The sequence below is a fragment of the Ambystoma mexicanum genome, chromosome 5p, assembly GCF_040938575.1.
Source record: "Ambystoma mexicanum isolate Mex_15411 chromosome 5p, UKY_AmexF1_1, whole genome shotgun sequence".
In the NCBI taxonomy this organism is placed as follows: domain Eukaryota; kingdom Metazoa; phylum Chordata; class Amphibia; order Caudata; family Ambystomatidae; genus Ambystoma; species Ambystoma mexicanum.
Window position 1 is genome coordinate 1,366,237,110 of NC_090930.1, and position 26,795 is coordinate 1,366,263,904.

Consider the following 26,795-nt stretch of genomic DNA (forward strand, 5'->3'; position numbering starts at 1 on the left):
AATCGTGTCATAGGTAGAGCATTCAGGTAGCAGAACGAGGTAAGCATACTTAATTTGCACATTGGTTGCATCTCGCACAAAGTGTTTCACTGTGCCAAATACAGATTTGAGCTAGAGTAGGTCGATCTTACTACCCTACTTTCTATCAACGTACTGGTAGGGTAAGGTATGGCTAAAGGCAGTACTTGATTGCAGCGTGTAGCTGGTACCAACCTGGGGAAGCAGTGGCTAGTAAGGGGAGACTCGGCTGCAAAATTCAGCTGTTTATGTTCAGCTCCAATGTGGGCAATAAAGGCAAAGCAAAGTGCAAGTGAACGATTGACCGCAGCTAAGGGGTAGGATACCGGATGTGATTGACTAGGTGGCAATGGAGTGAATTTAGACCGCAGATAAACTGAAGGCCTGCTAAATACAATTGGTTAAATAACAGTCAGGACGTAGCTATAAAGAGGCAACTGAGCATTAGGCATACAAAGAGCAATTGGCAAAAGTAGCAGTCAGGCAATGTATACATAGGGCATACTGAATGCAACAGGCGAGGTTGTAGTTAGGCAGTGTGTGTATATATATATATATATATATATATATATATATATATATATATATATATATATACTACTGTATACAGATGGCAAGGCGGCAGTTTAGACAGTAACAAAGCAATATGGCTGTACTATACCGTTATCATAGTGGCATTGATGGCGTTCAAATGGCAGCTAGACATGGGGCCAAGAGGGTACAGTTGGCTGTGTGGCCATTTTGTGTCACACTGTAGCTCAATGTTCCATGGGCAGCGTAGCTTAGTAGGTAGTGCACGTTTCAGACTGATATGTGAAGCGGGCCATAATTAGGTCGGGTACATATGGAGGAAGGCAGTAGCGGGCAGTGTACCTTAATGGACACAGTCCTACAGGTAACCGTTCCCGGTAGCAAGTTTATAATGATCGAGTCAGAAAGTATTATGGGCGAGAACAGCAGGTAGTGATGTCGTGCCTAACGAGTCAGCACTAAGGGAGGTGAAGGAGAGGGTGGTCAATGTTTTGCACTCGCTGAGTATATTTACGATGCGTTTGCTGGCATGCATATAGGAGTGGGCGGGACAAGGGACTGAAGCAGAGCCAGTGGATCACAAGGTACTGAACAGACAATGGTACTCATGGAGGTTAAAACGGGTAAACTGGCAGGATGGTCAGCCCACGGGCCAAACGTCACAGACAGGCACAGACAGGCCGTGAGCCTTTTTATGAGGGCCTTCTTGTGAGGGCACCCAGCTCGCGCCTTCCAGTCACTTGGCTGTGCGGAAGTAGGGGTCGGCAACCAATGGGAAGGCTTGTGCTCCAGCTGGGGTTGTTGCCTAGCAACACCCAAACAAAGCGACAGCGGCGGCCATCTTAACTACTTCTCCTTCGTTCCATAAGGTGGACGCAGGTAAGGCAGACATTTCGAGTGCCTTTTTGAGATAATTAGGCATAGTGGCATACGCGGTTTTCATTTGTATGTTGGGTCAGCAGATCAGGTAGGTCTTAGAAGTAGGTCTAAGGATGAATGCTGGGGCAGCTCCTCCTGGAGCGTGGCGAGATGGGGCTCCTGCCCTACTATGGCTACTTGAGATAGTAGTGGTGATCAGACACTTTGAGAGCTTTGAATACTGGATTGAATTCTCTCCGTCTACTGGAAACCTCTACTGAGAAGTCATTAAACATGCATATATGTTTGCCCTTTGAATGAGAAGCCTTCATTACGATCAACTTGTGCTGAAGGTTTACGAATCTGATCGTAATTATCCTTCGCCGTTCCCCTTTATTAGCGTTAGGGATTGTAATATGTGTGCTCTCGATAATCTCTCAGGTTGGGTAATTTTAAGTCGTTTTGTAGCAGTTCAGACACAAAGGTTTCTATATCTGTTCCTTCTGTGTTTTCTGGAACTCCAACCAGACTTATATTCCTTTTGTGGCAATTTTCTTGGTCCTTGATTTTGCCATTGAGTCTCTGGATTTCTTTGATCGCTGAATCTAGTTTCGTAGACAAGGCATCATGATTGTCTCCAATCGTGCTCATCTGTTGCTCATTCTTTGGGGCATGCTCAGCTTTAAGATTGATGCAGTTATTGATTTCTTTCATGAAGTCATGTAATGTTTCAATGGTTACCTGTGTGCACTGGTTCAGCGTTGTCATTTCTGCCAAAATTGCCTGTAGTTGTGTGTCTAAATCCATTTTGTTCGGCTCTCTGGCTGATTTACGCTAGCTTGGGGTTTTTCCTAACTGTGCCGCGTCTGCTTTTACTCTCGGAGTTTGAGAGTCCGAGGAGTGGCCAAGCCTATTCAAGGGAAGGGGCTTTGTGTGTGTAGGTCCGGATGGGGGACCAGTCTTTCTATCGTGGTCAGTAAGCCGCCAAAGGAAAAATAGACGGCAAGCTCATCAGAGGATGTCTCAAAACTATGGTCATCCGGCCATGGCCATCCATGAATGCGATAATTGTGTGGATATTTTTCTCTTGTGCTGTGCTTGTGGGGATACCTGGACAACCCCGCTAGTGAGATGCAATGAATTCCGTGGGTGACCTTCTGGTCCCATGTGTCTTCCATTTAAATGCAAGCAAAGTTGGATGTAGTTGGCCCAGAAGTGAGGCACTAGAACAGTCTCCTTTTTTCCCCTCCCTTTCTAGGGTTCCACTCACAGGAAGCTAGAGAGTAGGGCAATCATTTAGGTTATGTTTATGGCTATTCTACCCGTAGATCATCCCTTAGCTGTTTGACCTAGTCGATGTACAGCTTCTGAGCGCACAGCTCTATGCCTGCACAGAAACACGCAGAGCAGTTAATCCTATGCCGCAGTGCATTATGAGGTTTATTTCTTTATGTGCCATGTGGCTCCGTCGAGAGCATACTTTTCCTGTCTTTGGGGTGCATATCCTCCCACTGCAGGGCCGTATCCTCCGACTGCAGAGACATCTCATTCAGTCAGTTTGGCCCATTCTCACTGCTGCCCACAAATCGCCAGTCAGCTTCTAGGCCTCCTCTGTAACTCCCAGATGTTCTTGATAGCCAGGCCTCAGAGCAGGCCTTCACCTAGGCGGTCTCGGGGATGGCAAGGTTCGGCACTGCGGTTGGGTCTCAGATCTGCGCTCAGTGTGACATTCCGAGATGTTCATTTCACCACTCTGTCTCTGTGCTTCCACCACATATCAGCCTACGTCCACACTCCGTACCTCTGATCTGGGTGTGGGGTCTCGTCTTCCCCTCCATGACAGAATCCATCTGTCATGCCACCAGCAGACCATTGCTGTTCCCCATAGGCACCGGGGCCCTTGTGTGTCTACTCGTACATTGGCATGTTAGTCAAGGCCGCAGGCGGATTCATTGTATGTGGCTTCATCTCCCATTTGGGAATACCCGCAAAAGGTGGCTATCTTGCTCAGGCTATCGAGCACTAATCCACCCCCCCTCCACCCCCACCCCCACGACCACCCCCCCCCTTTTTTTTTTCTATGACTTTTTTGGGACTATGAACCCGAAATACATTTTTATTGACTGACACTAAATGCCATCAAATGGCAGATAACAGAGACAGTAATGCAAGTAATGCATGCAGATAGTTTAGTAGTAAGAGAGGGAAAGGAGAAGAAAGTCTGGGTGTTGTCTGCAAAAAAGGTGGTAGGCATCCCCACTGCTATAGTGTAGAACTAGCTGAAGCAAAAAAATGATGAGATGCAAAGTGAGACAAATCCATCATTCTTACCCTGATAAGGCTATCTGTAAGGAGTTGATAAGGAAAACCAGGCAATACTATAAAACTACTGCAAATCGATGAAAGATTGTACTTTGCAGCGAGATGGAGAAAAGATGCTGGGAATCTTAATCAATTCCAATGTTAGTGCCTTTTGGCACTTGGTAAATGGGGAAGCTCCTAATTATGCAATTTCACAGTTGAATTATATCTCTGAACAGGAATGTGTAAAGTTCTATGAGGAAAGGTTTGGCCCTCCTAAGAACTACCACTTGTTGGCTGTGGAAACAACAGAAGGGACCACTTGGGGTCCTCATTTAGATATTACCACCATTCAAAACCTGATTATTAACTGTAAGAGATCTCGTGCACCTGGGCCTAACCGGAAAACTGCCCATGAAGTCCCCTTATTCAAGTGTGGCAGCAGGACGGATCCAGCTAATTATCATCCCATCTCACTTATCAACGCGTACCCTAAGATCTTCTCTGCATACCTGCTGTCATACCTAGAAGAATGGGCTTGTAATTTCCACCCATAAGATCAATTTCAAACAGGGTTAAGGAAGGGCCATTCCATTCCACCAATATGAACGGCCTCGCTCTCAAATGTGTGCAGGAAGCAGCCTGGATGACAACTGGAAGGTGCATTTATATGGCCTCGATTGATCTAACTGCTGCATTTGATTGTGTTGATCGGGATGGACTATGGACCAAACTTGCAAAATGGGGCATGCCAGTGGGGCTCTTAAGACTAATCAGTGGGGTATATTAAAACTGTGGTGTCCAGGTCTGTCTGAGCCAAAAGGGGAACCTACAAAGAGAATTTGTTCCTACAGAGGGTGAGACAAGGTTATATCTTGCCCCCCTGGCTCTTCAACTAATATTTCTCAGATGTGGCATTTGTGCTTAAGATAGAAGGTCTTCTTGCACCTAAAATTGGCGTGGAAAAAATTGTATGGCTTGCCTATCCGGACGATCTTCTAATCTTTGATCTCACTAAAGTAGGGCTTCAAAAGTCTCTCAATAACTTTGAATCCTATGCTAAGAATAACGGAAAAGCAAGTACAAGGGCTAGTGGGTCTGTAGGTAACCTCGGTGGTACTTCCCTAAAGCTTTGAGCCTGTTCGATACCTTGGCTTCAATTGTTCTGCTTACAAAGGCTCCAAGGCAGTCATCCAGCCCTTGGTACATAAGGTGAAGTAATTGGAAGGACAGATGGCAAGGACTGAAAGAACATTTGGAATATTCACCCTAAAACCAGCTTTGATGTTTTTTGAGGGTAAAATTGTCCCAAAGTTGATGTATGGTCTATAACTTAATTCGGATAAAATGAGAAATACTCTAAATAAAATCGAGGGTGATATCTGGAGGAGAGTACCGGGGGTTCCAAATGCGGTCCCAATATCGGCTATTCGTTTCGAAATAGGAACCGTCTCAATGTGGGCACGGGTTTTATAGGCTTGCCTTTCTCTTTACTCTAAGATCATGGACCCATTCCCGAATACCCTGTACGATCTAATGGGTAGAAATCTGAACTTTTCTCAGACTTTTGTTTGCTTAAGGGATAGATCGGAACAGTTCCTTGAGGAGATTGGTTCAAGCAGGAAGGCCCCGATTGAGAACCCTATGAAGACTAAAAGAGCCTTATTTGATTGGGACTTGTGTCAGACTATTGACTTATTTTTCTCTTACCTTTCCTTAAGCCATCTGAGGCATGAGCATAGACGTAGGGGCTCTTTAACTAATATTATGCTTCAATTTCCAAACAGATTTTATAGAGACACTCTCATAAGGGTCCGCTGGAATGTTCTACCCACTAGAGAAATCCAAGTGAGGAGGTTGTTATGGGCCCACTGGAATGTTCTACCCACTAGAGAAATCCAAGTGAGGAGGTTGTTAATTCCTGTGGACTCAGCAAAATGCAGATTTAGCAAATTTAAGCTTCATACCTTAAGACATCTGGTCCTTGATTGCGTGTCCCTGGATAATCTGAGAGCCAAATTCTTTGCGCCTTTGAGTATTATCCCGTGTACAATGAGGATTGGTTATAGAAACAGTGTCTTTATATCCAGACTCCTCATGAAGGATTAGCCCTCTCAGGCTTCATCAAATGCTTGAAATTGTAGAGCTCAAATTATTAACTTCTGTTGTTCACTGCTTCTAGTCATAATGGTCTATGAATATGTTGATTTGTACCCATTTCCTTTGTGATTTTTTTTACTAATGTAGGGAATTCTGTTATTCTCTTTTTATTGAATATGGCTCTACTCGTTAATGAATGTGAGTAACCATTTGTTTTTTTCACAAATGTATGTGAGCAATCATTATGTTTTTTTATGTATGATTTTTCTTCTTTTCTTTTTTGTAAAGGTTTAATTTAAACCAATTGCAATAAAAAAATAAAAACATAAAATAAAAAATAAAGGTGGTAGGAGAAGCCAAAGGAGGGTATCAGCTTTGCAAGAGAGGCAGTTTAAGGATTATAGAGCAGTGGTTGAAGCTCGGGACATTGTGGTACTACCCCTGAGATAGAGATGAAACAGTTTCACAAGTAAAAGGTTATCCAAAAAGAGTTTGATGCTGAGGTCAGAGAGGGAATGGAGGATGGTAGGGTGATGGACATTTTTGGGTGCTACACAGTGGGAGGAGAATAGGCGAGTTTAGAATGATACGCATCAGAGAAAATTTAAGCTGAGAGTCAGGGCAATTTCTATGGAGTGTCTGCTGCGAAAATCGAATTGAGGGGGGTTGCAGAGTTGGTTGGTATGCAGATAAGAGGTCATCTGGTTGAACACCACACATTGCAGAACCTTGGAGTATTGCAATAGAAGGTAGGCTAGTTAGTAGTTGGCAGGGTTGCTGAGGGCAGCAGTGGGATTTTATACAATGGATAATACAGGAAATAAATTGAAGCATGCAGGGAATGCCCTAGTAGTATGAGAGCAGTTGAAGAGGTGAAGAGTTAGACCCAAATGAGGCGTGAGATTTACATAATTTCTGGTGGCGCACAGTAAATAGTTGAGGGTTACTATGGAGAAAACGGGTACCAGACCTTGGGGGAAGATGTCACATTGTCTGCATGAGATTTTGAAGTGCACCGCTTTGTTAATTTGGGGCTCTATAAATTGTCAATAGTAGCAATTTAATCTAGCATTAAAAAGCTGCACTAACTGTTGTGACAAAATAAACTGTTAACCTAACATTTTTTTAAAACCTTTTTATTGATTTATTAACACAACAAAACCATACAAACCAAACAAGCAGTGCAACCTTAAGCCGCTTCATTATACTTCCACAAATTCTAGTCGCTGCTTCCCTTTCCCTCCCCCCTATATGAGTCTGTTTCTTTTAACCTTCTGTTTCTGCGTCCTGTGGTACAGTCTCCCCTTCTATAACACCTGCCGGGTCTTCAATTGACCCAAACAGCTCAGCTATCAATTTCCAGGCCATCAGGGACTATGTCCCCTCCTCCCCCCTGTGTTACTAGCCTCTTGCCATACAATGGTTTCTGCTTCGCCCATTTTTGTAAATCTCTCCACCACACCTCCACATTTGGCATATGGCAGGTCTTCCATATTTTGCAAGCACATAAGCCAGGTCCTTTAGTTTACTGACATGCTTGAGCTTCCGTGATCTTGGAAACCCCCCCAACAGACAGGCCCACACTGTGTCCACTACAATCTTAACCCCTTTTTTCCCCAGTTTCTCTTTCACTGCACCCCAGAAACGTTCTATGACCGGGCATGACCAGAACATATGAACCATGCCCGCGTTCTCCTCATCACATTTGTGGCATGCTTGCCGTCCTGCATTCTCAAACCTCTATCCTCCAAGGTGTCATGTATGCCCTATGCGTAATATATAGTTGTATCTGTTTCAGTCTCGCATTTCTAGACACCTTCTTATGATACCCCTGCACCCGTTCCCACATCCCATCCTCCATCAGGGCACCAACTTCCGTTTCCCAGTCCATCCTCAACTGCGTAACTTCCTTCCCCGCTTTAGACATCAACATTTTATTTATTCTGGAGATCTCATGACCCCCCCTCTGCTATGTCATATATCATATCTAGAGTGGCATCTGGTTCCTCCTCCAGCACTGTTTCAGGCCATATTCTCTTCATTCGCTGCACCATTCTGTAATATGTAATATACTGGCCCTCGTGCAACCCACTTTCTTCTCGCAGCTCCTCGAAAGTAATAGCGCCTTCCCGCCAAATGTCTCCCATTGTTGCCACCGCAACCTGTTCCCAGTGGCTCCTGATTATCATTCTTAGCTGCACATCTGCCCCCATTAATACAACCAGTGGCACCTGCGGAGAGCGCGGGGACGGGTTCTCCATCATCTGGCATGCCCTACACCATATCTTCCACCCTAATAGCAGCATTTTAGGGCGCCCCATCATTTCCGCCCTGGGTACCCACATCATTTTTCAAATAAAATGGTGCACAATCTTGCCCAAACAGCCTAGATTCCGAGGTTTCCTCATCAGAAAGCCATTTGACGACATATTGCAACTGGCTTGCCACATAATACACCTCATAATTGGGCAGTTTTATCCCACCTTTGTCGTGAAAATTCTGTAACTTCCATAACGCCACTCTGTTTTGCGTGCCATGCCACAAAAAATCCCTACACATGCTATTTAGTTTGGTGAAGAACTTCTTAGGGAACAGGTACAGTATATTCCCAAAATAGTGTAGAAGCCTTGGCAGAACCACCATCTTTAGCATTGCTTCCCGGCCCATCATTGCTAAGGGTAGCTTGGCCCAGAATTGCACGGACTTCTCAATTTTTGTAATGGCTACTTCTGTGTTGCACCTATGCTCCTCTTCCACATTATGGTATATATTGATCCCTAAATACCGAAAAGTGCTGACCGCCCATGGTACCTGCAATACAGGCAATCGCTCCACTGGAACTGTTAACCTAACATATTATTGTTTTCTTTTTTTTAAAAAGAAAACCCACCAGAGTGCCCTCCAGGTTCAGCAGAAAGCAGAGGCTATGCTTCAAGCAAACCATTACGATATGGACATGATTCGGGACTGTGCTGAAGAAGTAGCTTCTCACTGGCAGCAGTTGATGCTTAAGATGGAAGACCGTCTCAAACTTGTGAATGCATCCGTTGCCTTCTATAAAACATCTGAACAGGTAGAAAAATAAAATTTTTGACTTGCTTAATCCTTCTCTGATGTCAAAGCATAATATTTACATATTTAAACAATATTACAATAATTGTGTGGTACTAGTTTTGAGGATAGACTACAGAAGCTGAATGTAACGTTTTAAATGCTGATCAGGCACTCCTACAATTAAATAAGCCATTTTCTAGCTGCTCCCAAGCTCCTTTATTTTAGTGTTTTTTTTTATTTCGCCAACTCAGAACATAATGATTCAGAGTGCGTATGGGAAAAATGAAGAAAATTAGAAGTGGTAGAGGCGACAGTGATAGGAAGTCCCTTCTGTGGTAATGCACAGATAGTGGGCCCATGAGAGTACGAAACAGATTTTTGGTAGTGTACTGTTGGCATTTAAAGCGCAAGAGAGCTGGAAAATGTTGCATGAGGACACATGTTTTTGCCAACTGGGGTTAGCATTATATTATCTGAATGGGAATTATACCACGCTTTGCTGCCAATTGCATAGTCTCCGGCTGCTGTAGTGCTTCTGAATGAGTGGGGGTAGGTAAGGTTAGTGGGAGGAGAAGGGGTAAAATGCAAGATAGTTTTGTTGTTTTTATGCATACCCCAAGTACACGGAGTTCTGCATGGGGGTCAATTTCTAGGTGTTCTGTGTCGAGAGCATAAAGTCATTAATGTCCGAATGGGGCCTCATGGTCCAGTGATGCTTGGATTTATTGCCTTGGGGCATGTTATGTAAATTGGTTGGAGAGGTGTAGTGTTCAGTTGTTTAATGTCTTTTGTGAGGGGTGTTCAGTTGCCTTATGTTGGTGGCTTCATTGGTATGCACATTTTGTGGTGGAATGTAGAGTTTGAGCAGGTTAGTGCTGAGTGCAGTCACAGACCTTGAGAGGCAGACAAACGTCATGCACCCAATCATAACGTGGCAGAACAAGGTATAAAAAAATGCATTAACCTCATCACAATGCATTAGAGTATTACACCTGTAACTAAACTGCCAATCGACATGACCGATAATGAAGCCACAGGATTACTTTAAATGTTCCCCAACTCTTAGGCCAGGGGTTGGTAACTTGTTACACTCCAAATGGGTTGGTCTACATCTCCATTATCCTTCACCATTGACAAAGGCAGATGAAGGTGGTAGTCCATAGTCTCTGGAGAGCCAAAAGTTATTTCAGCCCCCTGCTATAGTGGCTAGGGTTGATGGGCCAAAACATCTGGAGACAAACCGTTTACCTGCCCCTGCCCTAGGTGCAACCCACCAATCCAGTGGTGTATGATGTAACATTGGGCGACGTTTGGGCCATAGTTGCAAGCAAGCTGTTTTGTAAGAAAGCTCTGTGCCTCCAGCAGAAACTACCTGCAATTCCAACTATCCTGCAGGCATCTTGTACGTAAATGCTAACCTGTGCTAATCTGGTATCCTGCTGCGACAGTGCCTGTTCTGGTTAAGTTTTCCAGGTCTCTGAGGTGCTGAGTGGTGGATACTGGCAAGGATTGTCTGGTGGGCCCTGCCAACCTCTGCTGTTCTTCGACGAAAGCTTGTTGGTGGCAGGCTGTCATTCTGTTCTCTGTGATGGCCAAGGTAGAGCCACAATCTATCCTTGTGAGGCTGGCCAGTGACTGTACAGTCTCGGACCACCCTTGCTACTGTCTGGTGCTGTAGAACCTCCTTCCAAGATGTTGCAGCTAGTTTAGGTGCTGGCTTGGCAATACACCTGTGAGTGGGTACAATGCCTAATCCAGAGGCACCCTTCCTTGGCCTATGCTTGTCCCTTAAGTGAGCAGATGGCGCTCTAGATGCCGGCTGTCTTGTGGAGACGATGGCGTGACCTGAAAATAAACTGATGAGTGCCTCAGTAGGGTGCTGCTGAGCAGAGGAGCAGTGAAGTCGATACTTCACTGGCATTCAGTTATGTGCACCTGATCCTGAATTACTGTGAACTGGGACAGAGTCAGGACAGTAGTATCAGTGGCTGTGGATCTGGTAGTTATTCCTGGAGCCTTTCCTGGAGCCTGCCTTTGCCTGGCTGGCTGTACCTGCAGTGGTTGGTTGCTGAGACGCTACTTCATTTACCATGGTCCATATTGTATGTTAATAACCATGGGGTAAAGTGATAGATGTCAAGCTAAAATATACTTCGACCTCATGCTTTCAAAGAGACCCAATAATGATACCAGTCGTACTGCTGTGGAACAAAATGCTGCAGCAATCGTTGATAGCACTGACATTAAGGAATGTCTTTGCCACTATAGATTGGGCTTTGGCAATATTGGTGCAAAGCTTGATGCTCTCACCTCCAAGTTTGAACATATTCAGACCTAATGAGGCTGAGCATAGCATTTCTGCACTGAGAAATGATTCATGGTTGACAAACGCATCCATTAAAGAGGTGGAAAGGTAATCCGTTCCAGTGAAGAATGAGTATTTGGAAGGGCGTTGCAGCTGAAATATCAGAATTTGGGGTGTAATGCAGTAGTCATATTTGCAAAATATAGAGACATTTATCCAAGGGACACTTTCGGACTTCTTTGATAAATAACAGTTCTGTCATGTATTGTTTGCGAAATGGGCACACAGGGGTGCTCAGCACAGCCCCTGATTATCTCTAGGTTACTTATCTAGCTGTTGTCCTACAGGTAGCTAAGGAGTTTGCAGGGCTAAAATATCAATAAGCTGTGATAGCTGTATTTCCTGCTGAAACCTCCATGGTCCAGCAGGGCTAAAAGTCCATATTTGGCATTAAGATTCTAGTAGAGAGAAATGTAAAATATTTTCTCCAGCATTGGATCTTTCATAGATTCACATGTTGTGAATATTCCCCAGCGTCGGGCTGGGAATCCTCGGTTACCTTTTAGATTTCCCTTGCTAAAGGCAAAAAAAACTATAATGTGCAGTCTATCACCCTTGTTATGGATGGTTTGTGTCCTTGAGTAGCTATGACCTAGTCCCCCCTCCTCCTCCCTTCAGATTCTAACTGCATGTTCAAGCTAAGGAAGTCCTCTCGTTTTCCTCCACATAGAATCAACGGGATATAGCAAAAGAAGCAGCGTTATTTTCTCTTAATCAGTGGTTTCTACATTATTGGACCAACACATCTACATTATCTATATTGCTGAAGCAATATGTGGCAGATAGTTGGGGATGAGGGTAAGAGGAGATCCCTTTTTAAGGCCTGTGGCACTTGCAGCCTAAAAAACATATATGAAGGGGACAAACATTCCGACTGCATATACTGTTTATATCTCCACCACACGGTTGACAGTTGCACCATCTGCAGAGGTCTTAGCTCTAAGACACTCAAAGATAGGAATTCGCGGCTGGTATGTTGGCTGAACGAGGGGAACTACCCCGAGTACCCCTCTGCCGTTGAATCGACGAGTAGCATGGCCACCCCCGCTGAGAAGCAACCACGGTCTAAGGAAAGGGCAAGGTCATAGGGGCGGCTGCCAAAAAAGATCTAGCACTGGTTAGCCATGACTACGAGCTGTTGGCAAGTGAGAAGAGGCCTCCTAGGGCCCCTAATAGGCCATCGACACCCAGAGAAGGACAGTTGCCATAGGGTGTATGAAAAAGTAGCCCGTCACCGAGCATGCCGACAATGGAGACATCCTCTGGTAGGTCGACGTAGAAGCCAAAGCACAAACATAGATCCAGGTCAGCGGAAGGGTCTAAAGGATCTTCATCAAAGACAAAGTCCACCTAGTCGTTGGGGTGCGGGGCGGATACAAGGAGCATCCTAATTCCCCTGGCCAGGCGAAGCACGCAAGCGACAATGCCCCGCCAACATCGCCACTGACAACCGCAGATGCAGGTCCGTCTCAGTCGACAACACCCTTAGCTGGACCTAAGGGACACCACAAAAAGGGATTTAGAGTCTAGGCCTATTTAACGGTACCTGAAAGGGCGACACCTAAGGAAGACCCGACTACTGCGAAGCACAAATCCAACTCGCCGACAAAACACCAGAAAACCAGCTTGTCAATGGAAAGGCTCACACAACAGGGCCACACACACCAATGGAGGCCCCATCCCTGAGTACAGGGATGTCAATTGGAGGTAAAGAAAAATCCCGGTCGACGGGGCATGAAAAGTCACAAAAAAGCATCTTGCTGCTGTTGACGATGACACCCTCATCGAAAGACAGACCGAAAATGCCACAGGAACAACCTGTACATCCTCCTGAACCAACCAAGAGAATGCTTCTAGCCACAGACTGGAAGAGACCATACATCCGGTTTCTCCAATTCAATACTCTGAGGTTATCCCAGAGGAAATATTACAGCACGAGATTGACACTGACTTTGAGACATAACATGAACACCTCCAGGTTTCAGACTCTGACGAGTCGGTCATAATGCAAGAGGAGAGCCCAAGTAGGTCACTGACACCAGGGAGACACATGATTAGGACATGTATTCCCCACAGGAGTACCCGCCAGAAGAGCAGCAAGCAAAAACACCCTCCCTACCCACCGGATGACATCACAGGTTTTCATGCTACAGTCATGAGGACTTGCCTCAGAAGAGAAGGAATGTTTCTTGCTCGATCACATGGGAAAAAGGAGGAAAGAGGTTGTATCAATACCTATCCTTGATCACTTCTGGCAGGAGGGCCTAAAAACAAAGAAACACCCATTTACGGCTCCAGCGGTAAAAGAGCGTCTGGACAAGAAGTATAACCGTGTTGACAACGCACCCTAGTGCCTAACTTCTCAACCATACCCGTAGTCAGTGGTATAAGCAGCGCCGGGCCGCAAGGCCAAGTCTGACCAGCAAAAATGCACAGTCCCTCCGGACAACGAGGCACACAAGCTGGATGCTTTTGGGAATAAGGTGATAGGACCCACAAACGGTTAAAGTGGCCAACACCCTGGCTATTCTCGCCAGATATGATAGAGAGATGTGGCAAAAACTGGCCCCAATCCTGGAACATTTCCAGAGAAGGTGATCCTCACGGAAGGGGAGGAGGCCTCCAACCTTAGCATGATTATGGTAGTGGACCTCACAGAGACAGGGTTCAAACAGGTGAGAAGTGGAGCTGTCCTGAGACAACAAACATGGCTTAAATGCACGGACTTCCACACCGATATCCACCATAATGTGGTGGACATGCCATTCGAGGGAGCTCTTCAGTCCAAAGATCAACCAATCCCTCAAAGCCATCAAAACCAACACAGTCCGATCCCCACAGAACCGCCGGCCTTTTCGACAGTTCAGGGGAGCTGCAGGCAGAACATCCGCATCATCCTCTAATAGGGGAAGTCAATACTCCAAAGGGTCCTCATTATTCCCATGGGTACAAAAGATCATCCCAGGGATACCAGAAATCCAAAGATTACAGGCAGACCCAGCATCCTAAGCAGCCCTCCAGTATTTGGAAGACGACAGGACAAAGCCCAACAGTGACTACGCATCCCATCACAGCACCATAGGGGAGAGAATCTCCAGGTTTGCCCACAACTGGAGACCACTAATAGATAAATTGGTGCTGAATGCAGTGTCTTACGGGCATCTGTTAGAGTTTACAAAAACACCCCCTCCCATGCCCCCGGACCACTGAGGCACTTAAAATTGTACTCCAAGAAGTGCACCTCATGCTGCAAAAAAGGGCCATAGAAAAAGTCCCCAGAAATCTCAGGGGAAGGGGGTTGTACATCCTGGTACTTCGTCGTCCGGAAACCGGACAGAAAGTGGAGGCCATCCTGGATTTATGAAGATTAAACAAGTACATCAAGTGCCAGAAGTTCACCATGGTCCTGTTACAGCAAGTGATGGAGGCAGTTCAGCGCCATGACTGCCTAGCGTCCCTGGCTCTCCAGGACACATACTTCCACATTTTCATCCACCTGGGGCACAGGAAGTACCTATGGTTCCTGGTCAACCATTCCCACTATCAATTCCGGGTACTTCCATTTGGCCTGAAGTCAGCTCCCTGCACCTTTACGAAGTGCCTCCCACCAGTGGCAGCCAGTCTCGGCAAGCAAGGTCATCATGTCTATCCATATTTGAATGACTGGTTTGTATGCACCCCATTCAAAGCAAGAGCAAATCAATCCATTGCAGTGACCATGTGTTGCCGTCAAACCCTAGGCTTGCCACAAACTACAGAAAATCCCTGTTAGAGCCATAGAAGAAGCTGGTGTTTCTTTGAGCTAAGTTCTCCACGCAGGAGCCCAAAGTACACCCCTCGCAAGAAAGATTAGAAACCTTTGGGGCGCTGCTCAGGAAGTTCACACTGAACAAGTGTTGGACAGTACGCCACTGCATGGGACTGCTCAGAGCAATGGCATTGTGCATATACCCCTAATACGCATTGCAGGCTTTGCATGAGGCTGCTACAAGAGTTCCTGGCGGCCAACTGGTCAGGGGGAGACAAGGTGCAAATCCCCTCTTGACTCTCCACCCAACCCTGATGGTCGGCCAACATCAGCAAAGGGAAGACGTTACAAGAACCCGTTCCCAGAAAAACACTTGTCATGGACGCCTCCCTGCAGTAATAGGCACACACGTGGATCAGCTGCACGTCAGAGGGCTGTGGGCTCCCCACAAGACATCCCTCCCTATCAATATGCTCAAGCTCAGAGCGGTTCAGTGGGCACTCGGGTCTTTTCTTCAAATGCTCAGAGGTCGAACGGTCAGGGTCCTAACAGACAAAACAATCACGATGTACCTGCGAAAGCAGGGAGGGACACAGTCCAAGAATCTACCAAGAAGCCCAACTGACCTGGCATTGGGCCAACACGCACATTTACACCATTCAAGCATTCCATCTTCCGGGAGTATAGAGATGGACTGCAGACAGCCTCAGCGGGCAGATGTAACAGAGCCACGAATGGGAGCTCAATTCCACCCCAGTGCAATCACTATTCCGGTGCTGGGGCTGCCCGTTGATAGACCTAATTGCCACAATTCACAGCAAGAAATGTACCAAATACGCCAGCAGGTTGCCCCAACAGGGCTCAATGGGAGCCGTGTTCACCTTCCCATGGAACAGCCTTTTTATGTATATTTTTCCACCTATCCCAGTCCTGCGCAAAACAGTACAGATGATCAAGAGGCACCTGTGCAGAATAATACTAATTGCCCCGAACTGGCCACGCCAGACCTGGTACTCGGAACTCGTTCAGTTCTCGAGGTACAAGCCCATCCGACTCAGCGTTTCAACCAGACCTCATCACCCAAGGCCAGGGGAAGATACTACATCACTATCTGCGGTCATTCCGCCTAACGGCGTGGCTCCTGACTTCGCTGAGTTCGGAGACTTGGTAATCTCTGAAGAATGCAGGGACATTTTATTGGAAGCCAGGTTCCCCTCCACCAACAATTTGTGTAGCACGAAATGGAAACTGTTTTGCAAATGGTGCGAAAACCAAAACGGTGCCGGCCAGGAGAAGCTTAAACCGTTCCGGGGAACACCAGACGACATACTATCGTATCTGCTTACATTGGCTAAGCAAGGCCTCGTCCCACAACTCCATAAGGGTACACCTAGCAACCATCTCAAGATATACAAGGAGGAGTGAAACCTCCACCCATTTTACGGTAGCAGAGTGGTCAAGAACTTTTTGAAGGGTTTGTTCCAAACCTTTCCCCCAGTGAAACGGATATAAACGTAATGGAACTTTAACTCTGTTCTATCAGGCCTTATGAAGAAGCAGTTTGAACCTGTGTCCACTACATCGCTCAGATACCGGTCATGGAAGGTAGCTTTTCTGGTGGCTGTGACGTCGGCCAGATGGGTGTCCGAACTGTAAGCACTTGCAGTCAACCAACCATATCTACGGTTTCTAAAGGATAAAGTGCTCTTAGTGACAAACCTATGATTTATCCCCAAAGTCCCCACAGACTTACACAAGAACACAGTAATCGCCTTACAGGTAGTCTTCCACAAACCGACGGCCCATGCTGAAGTAGCCATGCATTTGCTGGACATCAAGCTGGCAATAAAGTAATATATCGATAGAACGCAATCCTTCTGGAGTTCCACGCAGCTCTTTATATCATACAGACCTAATAATAAAGGCTATATAATAGACAAGGGATACCTGGTATATGTCTATTTTTTCTATTGGTTACAATGGATGTCAAGTCATTGTACATGTCCATACACCAAATGGAATGTTTAAGTGTACTCTGAGACTACCTAGACACACGAGCCATACCCCATAAACCACCTACAGGGTTCATACTCGAATGTTCAATAATCACCATGACAAAAAACTTTTTTTCTATTAAAAAAACAGCTGTTCAAACAGCAGAAAGGGTGCGCATGGGGGCAACCTTTGCCCCCACGTAGCAAATCTATACATGGCCAACTTCGAGGCTAGACCAGTCTGTCGAAAAGCATTGCCACCCAGAATTTACCAGCCATTTGCGGGTTTGGCGCCGTTATATAGATGATGTATCCATCATTTGGAAAGGTACAAGTACATCCCTCCTGGAATTCCACAAATGGTTGAACACTCTTGATTAAAACATAAAATTCAAGATCAAATGAAGCAAAGAACAAGTTCCTTCCTTCCTTCCTAGACCTCATGATTAAGAAAGCGGGGACAACCCTAGAGACCTCATTGTACAGGAAGAAAACGGATAAAAACACATTACTACTCTATTCCACTTTTCACTCTGATGGGCTGAAACCCAGCCTACTATATGGGCAATTTGTACGTATTCGATGTAATTGCACTGCTAAGGATGACTATGACATACATGCATCACAATTAAAAGAACGTCTGCAAATGCCACCACATTACACAAACTTGAGCAGCGCTGGATGTACTCCCTTGACACAGTATGCCACGGATTAAACATTTCCATTGAATGGAATGCCTTAACCACTAAGTAAAATAGGATAATCTACCAGTGGGTCACATCACTAGGTCTCTATCTGTTACATGCACCTGCGATGGAACATCTGCTACTTACCTAATTTGGAATTCAGGTGTGACGCAAGTAAAAATATCATTAGGAAGCCGAGATGTTGTGAAAAGTCGCAGTTGCGTCTCTGCGCCTATATTCAGAGAAGGGATGTTTATTGCAAGTTGCACTACATCCCCCACAAGTCCTTAGGGAATCAAGGATGTCTTCACTCCTTGAAAGTGAAATAAAATAAGAAATGCCATCATGTTCTGTGGTATCTAATACGATGTACCAAGCAAAAACTTGTGTACATGCTGAATGACAGACTTGCATGCAAACAAGTCTCAGCACCAATATGCATATAAATGATGCGAAACGTGAGCTGAAGTACACTCCCCACAAGTCTGTGGGAGTCAAGGTAACAACGGAGCATGGAATATACCTAGCCGATTTATGACACCAGAGCGAGGCATATTTTGGGAAAGTGAAAGTAAAATCTAAAGTACATGTTTCCTATTGTATGTGGGAGTTAATATGACGGATTGACTACACTTCCACCTATGTTTTAATAACGTTTAGGCAATTGGGCATCCAATCTATACGAGAGATGGGGTTTACCAGCTATAACGGGTTATCATCAACAACAGAGGAAATGTCATAACTTCTGAAGGAATTAGCATAGCCGGTAGAATGACGTATGCCTCTATATATTTTTGTAGGCAACTAAAGACCAGCAAATAGTGAGACTTTGGTCCTGAACGGACAACAACATATGAACTGCTTGATCGTGACGGCCCGAGTCACTTGGTTTTTCCGATTGAGTACTCTTTTGGGACTCAGATCCTCACGGCCAGACAAACCACGTACAAGTGAGTATCCGATTCGTAGATTTGAATGATGGAATCAAGGTTAGGGTATCACAATTGGCTGTTTTTTAGCTCATAGGCAGGCCCTTGTTTTTGTTTCTTTGCACTGTAACATTGTGTTAGGAGGTGGTTACATTTACTTCATTGAGTTTACAATTACATCAATTCAGCTGCTGCCATGTAACCTAGTTACCAAGGAACCTTTGTTGTTATGATTAAGCAAAGGTTCCACATTCTAGCAGCAGAGAGAGAGAGGATTGAGAGCAGGAGGACAGCCACAGCTGGGGGCCTTTCTCTTGGATGAACTAAAGAAATAAAGCCTCTCTATAAAGACAAGCATCAGCGTGAAGCGTGGTCATTTACATATTAACATTGGCGACGAGGATTGGGCCAAGGAGAAAAGGCCCCCAGCAGCAGCAACACTGCAGCAATATTGATTACAGTTTGGATGCAAATGGACGGAGTGTTACACTAGATGTGTTGTGTAATAGCAGGCGAGAAACACGGCCATCCTCCTGGAGCGGAGTAAACCAGCAAAGCATTTTGGAGCGGAGCACCAAGAAAGAAGTCAGTGCCTGGCAGTGGAGAGAACCATAAAAGCATACTGGAGCTGAGCACGAATATTGAGGAGGTTGGATGACCTGTGGATCACAAATTGGATCACCTGTGGATTACGGAGGAGGCTGACCTGTGGATCACAAATTGCAACTACCACAGACAGCGCTGACAATATCAGCACAGGTTCCACCTGAAATCACACCTTATAAAATTCAAGTACAAGTAAGTGACAGTGTGGCTGTGTAAGGTTTCCTACCTGGGGGTGACATTAATTAATTCACAACATGGCAAACGTCCCAGCCCCAATTTTCTTCCTGCCTTCACCAGGTGAGCCCAGAGTGCGTTGGATAGACTGGAAAGAGGGTTTTCAAAAATATGCACTGGCAGCATTTGGACCCAATTTCTCCAATGAGCGCAAAGAGGCGCTCCTATTTCACTGTTTAGGTGCTGCAGGACAGGAAGTGGTCAAAAAACTACCAGAACCTCCAGACATTCCTGATGGGGGTCCATATGAGAAAACATTAGCAAAATTAGACAAACACTACTGTGTTGAAGAAAATATAATTCTTGAAAGGTACAAATTTGCCACGAGAACTCAAAAAACTGGAGAGAGTATTGAGGAATTTGTAACTGCTCTTAGAGGTTTAGCCATCAAATGTAGATTTGACCATTGTCGAGATGAGCATGTCAGGGACCGACTCATGATTAAGTGTTCTAATGATAACATCAGGAAGGAGTTATGGAAGGAAAGAAATCCTTCTCTTGATAGAGCAATTGAAATAGCGAAAATGATAGAACACACAGACAAATGTATACAAATGCTTCAAGTGGATAATACATCTCAAGATAAGCCCAAAACTGATGACAATGAAGCTGCCATACATAAGGTTTCGAGAGTGATGCAGAGAGGTGCGGCAACTGCGCGTCGCACTTGGCAAATGGGTAGGAGACCTGAGGGTCGCCAAGGTCCCTTTACCAGAGCATGGGGACAAGGATCATCTACAAGAGGGTCGCCCAGTGAGAATGTTACATTCAGGGGTGGCAGGGACTCTGGTTATCCTAGAGGTGCATCAATTAGGAGGTGTTTCAGATGTGGGAGTCTATATCACAAAGCATCTGACAAAGAATGTTATGCATCAAACATTATATGTAATGAATGTGGGGTCAGAGGACACATGGCTAGATGCTGTAGGAATTTTTATACCGCCCCAAGTCAAATACATGAAGTCAATGTAGATCAAGAATTTATATCAATTGATGATTCTGGTAGAGAAGTTATATTTTCAGTCAATGCCATTGATGGGAAGGTCAAGAAAAAGAAACCATATGCAACTGTGTTAGTTGGAGGGGTGCCAGTATCAATGCTCATGGACAGTGGAGCAGATTATACTTTGATAAGTGTGCAAGTGTGGAAGGAGAAATTTGGATGTTGTACATTGTGGGAGAATGTAGTCAGAGCAAATGCTTATGGAGATGTGCCCATAGAAATTTTAGGGTGCTTTGAAGCTGAGCTCCAATTCAAAGACAGGAAGGCGTTAGGGACTATCCATGTAGCCAACAGAGGTGGAGAGCTGTTGTCCTGGAGCGATCAGGCAGAGCTCAAGATAAGACTTGAAGCAAGCCACCCAGAACAGGTTTTGACTGTTGAAGGTGGAAAATCCGGTGGAAAATCGGTCTCGAGCATTGTTATGGAAGGGGCCAGAGGGCATATGAGTGGCACTAAGTTAGGGTGCTTGAAGGGATTTGTGCACAAAATTCGTTTGAAAAGGGATGCCATTCCCAAAGTTGCCAAATTACGGACCATTCCCTTGGCCCTGAGAAAAGATGTAGAGTGAATTGAATAAAATGGAAAGTGAAGGGGTGATAGAGAGAATTGATTCCTCAGAGTGGGTTAGTCCTATTGTAATAGTGAGAAAGAGCAGTGGATCCCAGCGGATATGCATAGACCTTAGACACCTGAATAAAAATGTAGTGGCTGACAAATTTCCTTTACCCAGAATAGATGATTTATTGGCAGGGGTGTCTGATTCCAAAGTATTTTCTCTTATTGACCTCAAATCTGCATATCACCAAGTAGAATTACACCCTGATTCGAGAGATCTCACAGCTTTCATTACCCCTATTGGCCTTTTCAGATGTATAAGAATGCCATTTGGATTGATTTCAGCAGCTAGTGTATTTCAGAACGTCATGTACAGATTACTGGGAGGAGAGAGAGGTGTCATGTGTTACCAGGATGATGTGCTAGTATGTGGGAAAAATGAAGCAGAACATGATAAAAGGTTAGAGAGAGTGTTGAACATATTCAAAGAGGCTGGCCTTACAGTATCGTTAGAGAAATGCATATTCAAAACTGACAAAGTTGAATATCTAGGTCATGAAATTACAGGTGAAGGGATCAAACCCAAAGAAAAGGCCATAGAAGCTATTCGCAAGATGGAAGCACCAAAATCCAAAGCAGATATACTATCTTTTCTAGGTCTGGTTGAATTTTATGGCAAGTTTGTTAGAGGGTTGGCAAATTTGTCAAGGAACATGAGGATGTTGACTCATAAAGGTGTTACGTTCAAGTGGAATGAATCTTGTGAGGAAGAGTTTGGTAAGATTAAAGATGCTATAGTCAATGCACCCATCTTGAAAACGTTTGAAGAAAGTAGACATTCATTACTATTTGTGGATGCAAGTGACTATGGTATTGGGGCAGTCCTAATGCAGGAAGATCAGGAGGGCTTACACACCATAGCATTTGCCTCTAGATCTCTCAAAGGACCTGAGAACAGATATTCAGTGGTAGAAAAGGAAGCATTGGCTTGTGTCTGGGGAGTGGAAAAGTTCAAAAGATATTTGTGGGGCAGAGAATTCACAGTATGTACAGACCATAAACCCCTAATAGGAATATTTACCAAAGGTGGTCTGGAGGGAGTCTCCAGACGCATCATGAAGTGGGTGACATCCCTACAAGGCCTGCAATATGATATGCTTCACATTAGTGGTGAAACCAACGTAGTTGCTGATGCCTTATCCAGATCAGTAGTGAGAGAAACAGTGTCTGAGGAGTCTCCTCTGACTCGTGAGAAAGGTGTTGAAATATTTCAGGTTCATGAGTCAGTAAAGAAAGAGGAGTGGGACAATGCATGTTCAGAGGATGAATTGTACCAGAGAGTTTTAACATTGGTGACGCAGAACAGAATAAGAAACTATATTGGTGATTTAGGCGGGTTTGCCAAAGTTAAGGAAGAACTCTGGATTGATAAAGGATACTTACATAGAGGACATCAGATGGTTGTACCTATTAAAATGAGAAAATTAATAATTGAGCTAGCTCATGTTGGGCATTTGGGACTGCCTAGAACCAAAGGCTTGGTTAGAACAGAATTTTGGTGGCCTAATCTTGACAAAGACACTGAAGAAGTGGTCAACAATTGTTGTGATTGCATTGAAGGTAATAAGGGTCTCAGGATTCAAAAAGTACCCATGACTGTTAGAAAGCCATCCACAGTTCCATGGGATGAGGTTGCTTTAGACTTACTAGGGCCTTTCAATATCAAGGGTGGGAGAGACACCTATGTACTGGTTGTCATAGATTTATTATCCAAGTGGCCCGAAATATTTACACTAAGAGACATATCCAGCAGTAGCATCATTAAATGTTTGGAGCAATTATTTTGGAGAGAGGGATTCCCCAGAAAGTGTTTATCAGATAATGGGACCCAATTGGTTTCCAAGGAATTTAGAGAGTTCTTGCGTAACCATGGAATAGAACAAGTAACCACTTCATTATATCATCCCCAGACCAATGGGTGTGTAGAACACTTCAACCGCACTCTCATGGATGCAATTAGAATTGCGGTAGCAACAGGAGGTGACTGGATCAGGACCATAATGGAGAGAACATTCCAATATAGACTAGCACCACACAGTGTTACGGGTGTATCCCCATTTGAACTATTAAGAGGGAGGAAACCTAACTCACACATGTGTCCAGGCTGGATGGGAAGGTCAAAATTCGTAGGAATAGATCTGGAGGGAGTGAGAGAGAAGATATTTGAATCTGGGGTCAGATCCAAGGAGCAATATGACAGGAAGAATGCTTGTAGAGAATTCAGTCTTGAGGAAGGTGATTGGATCAAGATCAAACTTCCCACCAAGGTGCGCAAAGGTGCATCCATATTTTCACAGCCCAAACAAGTTGTTAAAGATATGGGATCTTCGGTGCTTGTTAAAGGGGGTGGGGTCTGGAACAAGGAGAGGATAGCAATTTGCAAAAAGGTAAACAACAACTTGTAACTGCACTGCAAGGTATTTAAAGCAATTTAATTATTTCTTCATATAGCGGTGAATCAGATACTATGTAAATAATGAACTACTTATGTTCAATGAAATCTATTATCTAGTTTAGGCAAATACTTATATTTTGGTAAAAGGAAGGGAGGTGTTAGGAGGTGGTTACATTTACTTCATTGAGTTTACAATCACATCAATTCAGCTGCTGCCATGTAACCTAGTTACCAAGGAACCTTTGTTGTTATGATTAAGCAAAGGTTCCACATTCTAGCAGCAGAGAGAGAGGATTGAGAGCAGGAGGACAGCCACAGCTGGGGGCCTTTCTCTTGGATGAACTAAAGAAATAAAGCCTCTCTATAAAGACAAGCATCAGCGTGAAGCGTGGTCATTTACATATTAACACATTGTAATTTGTTTTGCTACACTATGTGACAGAACACATAGCAGGGATTGACCCCTCCTTCAAGCTACCATGATTCCCCCAGACCAATATCCATTCGACTAGATTTATCATCAGCCTAGGAACCAGAAATGAGTATTTTCCTCTTCTAAGAATAATGTATGTGACCAGTTTAGGTCACAACGATTGACTATGTGGAGTTCTAAAACAGGCCATTGGGTTGGTTTTGCTTTCTGCAGCAACGAAAGCAAAAAAGTTTTTTACTGCACCACGCTACAGAACATGCAACAAGGTCTAATCCCACTACTAAGTAACCATCCCCTGAAACCCAGTGGAGGTGAGCTAGATGTAAGCAATAGATCGAGATATTGCTTTTTTCCTCTTTTTTTTCCTCATTTAATGTGTTATGAAAACTGTATAAGATGACAGGTGCTAAAGGAATGAATTGTAATGAGTTTATCATTATTACTTTGTAGGATCTCATCCCATCCACATTTGAGGCAACATATGTTGGACAGTTGAACTCTGTCCTTATGAAGGGTGGGTAGAACAGGGCAAGGTGTTCTATGCCCACAGTGAACTACAACCGAAACACGTGTCCACAGACCTACAACTCCTTTAATATAGACAGAGAGATGCATCTTAAAATATGAGTTTTGAATTTGAACTGAGCTTTTCTTTGTTATGGGAATAATAAATACCCAGATTAAGAAGGTTTGTGAGCAATGGCGGCCGCTATCATAGGGCGTCAGGGCGCCTCCCCCCCAAACCAGGTGTGAGTACTGTAACAAATTCAGAAGTTCAGAAGTTCTTCTTCTGAATCTGTTTTTATTTTCCACCTCGTGGTGGCACTGTTGCAGCCGGCCTATGCATAGGATTCCTTTTCATGGGCTGGCTGCAACAGCGGAGCGCGTCTGTTTTACATTGCTTTTGCTTATAGTAAAGTGCGTGGAGCTCGTAGCTCCACGCACTTTACGTAAGCCTTTTAAGTAGGATGCTGGCGAGACGCTTGAGGGGTGGCCCCGCCAGTATCACTATGTGCATATACATCGCAGCGAAGATCTGTAATTTGCAGGGAGGGAGGGAGTCTCCTTCCCTCCCTGCATAGATACAGTAATCTCATTGGCTGTTTGCCAATGAGGTTACTTTACCTGTTTTACAAATACTTTCCAGGGTTTGACTAGTTTTGACTGTACACATGTTTGCACCATTTTCTGCTCTGTCCGTGTGCGCGATGAGGGTCATCAGTTGGAATTGTTTACTGCAAAGATGTTTGATAATGCTGACCGGCGCAAGCCCGAAGAGGTTCCGGGACTCTGCCAACTGCTTACTGAACAAGAAAGTAAATTTACAGCAAAGTGAGCATGTCCTGTTGGTGCGCCACGGAAAGTGATTTAATATAACTGTTTTGCGGCGAAGCCAGCACATGTGAACGTGCAGCCGTGTGGGTATGACAGAGTCTTTCTTCTTTGAAGTGTGTGTGGGGGTGTTTTGTGTACGTGTATCACATGTTGCTGCATTTTTGTGTATTATTTGTGATGAAGTACCAGTGGGCCTGGGCCAACACAGAACCGTTCCCCCATCTCATGTGAATGGGTAAAGGTTGCCTGAACGGGCGCTCTGCCGAGTTAACGGCAAAAGTTGAACGTGTTTTCTTGCAAGCTGATGGGTTTTAGAGTGCGGGTGATGACGCCCCGTGGGGCAGTGATAACGATATGTGTAGTGTTCAGCACTGCTGTTTGCTCAGTGTTTTCTTTGCAGTGTTTACTTTGCCGCAGTGCTCACCCCTGTGCCAATCTCTCTATTTACAGCTTGATCCTGCCACCATCCCACCAGTGTTCAGAAGAAACCTTACTCTCCAAACACAACCCATTAATGCTTCATTTGCATTCGTGCAAACATTTGCTCTGTACTGCAATGTTTTAATGAATCCCACTCCCTTAAATCTCCACAAACGGAATTAGCCTGATCTGGAAGACCGTGTTGTGCGCCTGAATCACCGGGGCCCGCGGGAGCAGTCTGAGTAAGGCGAGTCCAGTGAAGAAAATATTACTAAAGCAACCAATAGGATGCTGTTCAAACTCACTAAGTCCCACAAAAAATTACTTACTTGGCAGTGCTGTTTTACATTCACACACTGGGAGTCACTCTGTTGTAATAAGGTACACCAGCAGTGAATATGCCAGTGTGATTTGGGATTTTTCTGACACGAGAGGAAATAAAATAGCTGCAGTAGTTCCATGGATTTGCTATACAGAGAACTTAAACTGAAGATGTGTCGGCTTGAAATCGCTTTCGCGTTCAGTTATTATGTCACGTTTTCCTTTGCAGAAGTCCAAATGTGAGCAGGCTTCTGATAGGGGCTGTCTCTCCTTGCACACATGTGCCGAAAGTAAAAACAAACTGCGCATTTATTTGAACCCAGTGCAAAGCATGAAAACGTTGTTTGTGTGTCGCTCAACAGGCCTCAAACCGAAACTGGGCTGCCCTGGAATTTAGGGTGAAGAGACCCATCCCTCGAGTGTGCCCATGCCCAGTGGAGTACAGTGGCATGTGTTGCAAGTGTTTGTGGCAGCTCTTCAGTGGACTTCCCACTCCAGATTTACCTCACAAATATTTCTGTTATTTTTCCCTACTCTAAAATGTAGAGACAGTCTGGAAATGCGAGTGGAATATGCCCCAGAGAGCAACTCTACTGTGAACATATCTCCATCCTCCAAGCAAGCATCACATCATGGGTAGCCTTGTTAGAGGTTCACTACAAGGTGTGTCTTAAAATGTCTAGGAGATGGCTCTTAGTATTGTACCTAGTCCTGGCTTCAGGCGCTTATTCTTTCACCAAACCTTTTCATTACATGCACGACTGGTCAATGCCCAGAGAAGATGGCCGATCCCCTATTGCTATGTGTATCTACCCATGGCAACGTTACATTATGATAACTATTGAAAGT

The 26,795-nt window shown here is 44.8% G+C and overlaps 1 protein-coding gene across 1 annotated transcript in view; it reads left to right on the plus strand.

Annotated features, from left to right (window-relative positions):
- The window catches only part of TRIO (trio Rho guanine nucleotide exchange factor), a 3,834,156-nt gene that overhangs the window by 1,843,078 nt on the left and 1,964,283 nt on the right, over nt 1-26,795 (plus strand). Inside the window, exon 17 of the mRNA XM_069613780.1 lies at nt 8,690-8,881. Coding sequence (XP_069469881.1) covers nt 8,690-8,881 — 192 coding nt within the window. The remainder of the gene's footprint in view (nt 1-8,689; nt 8,882-26,795) is intronic.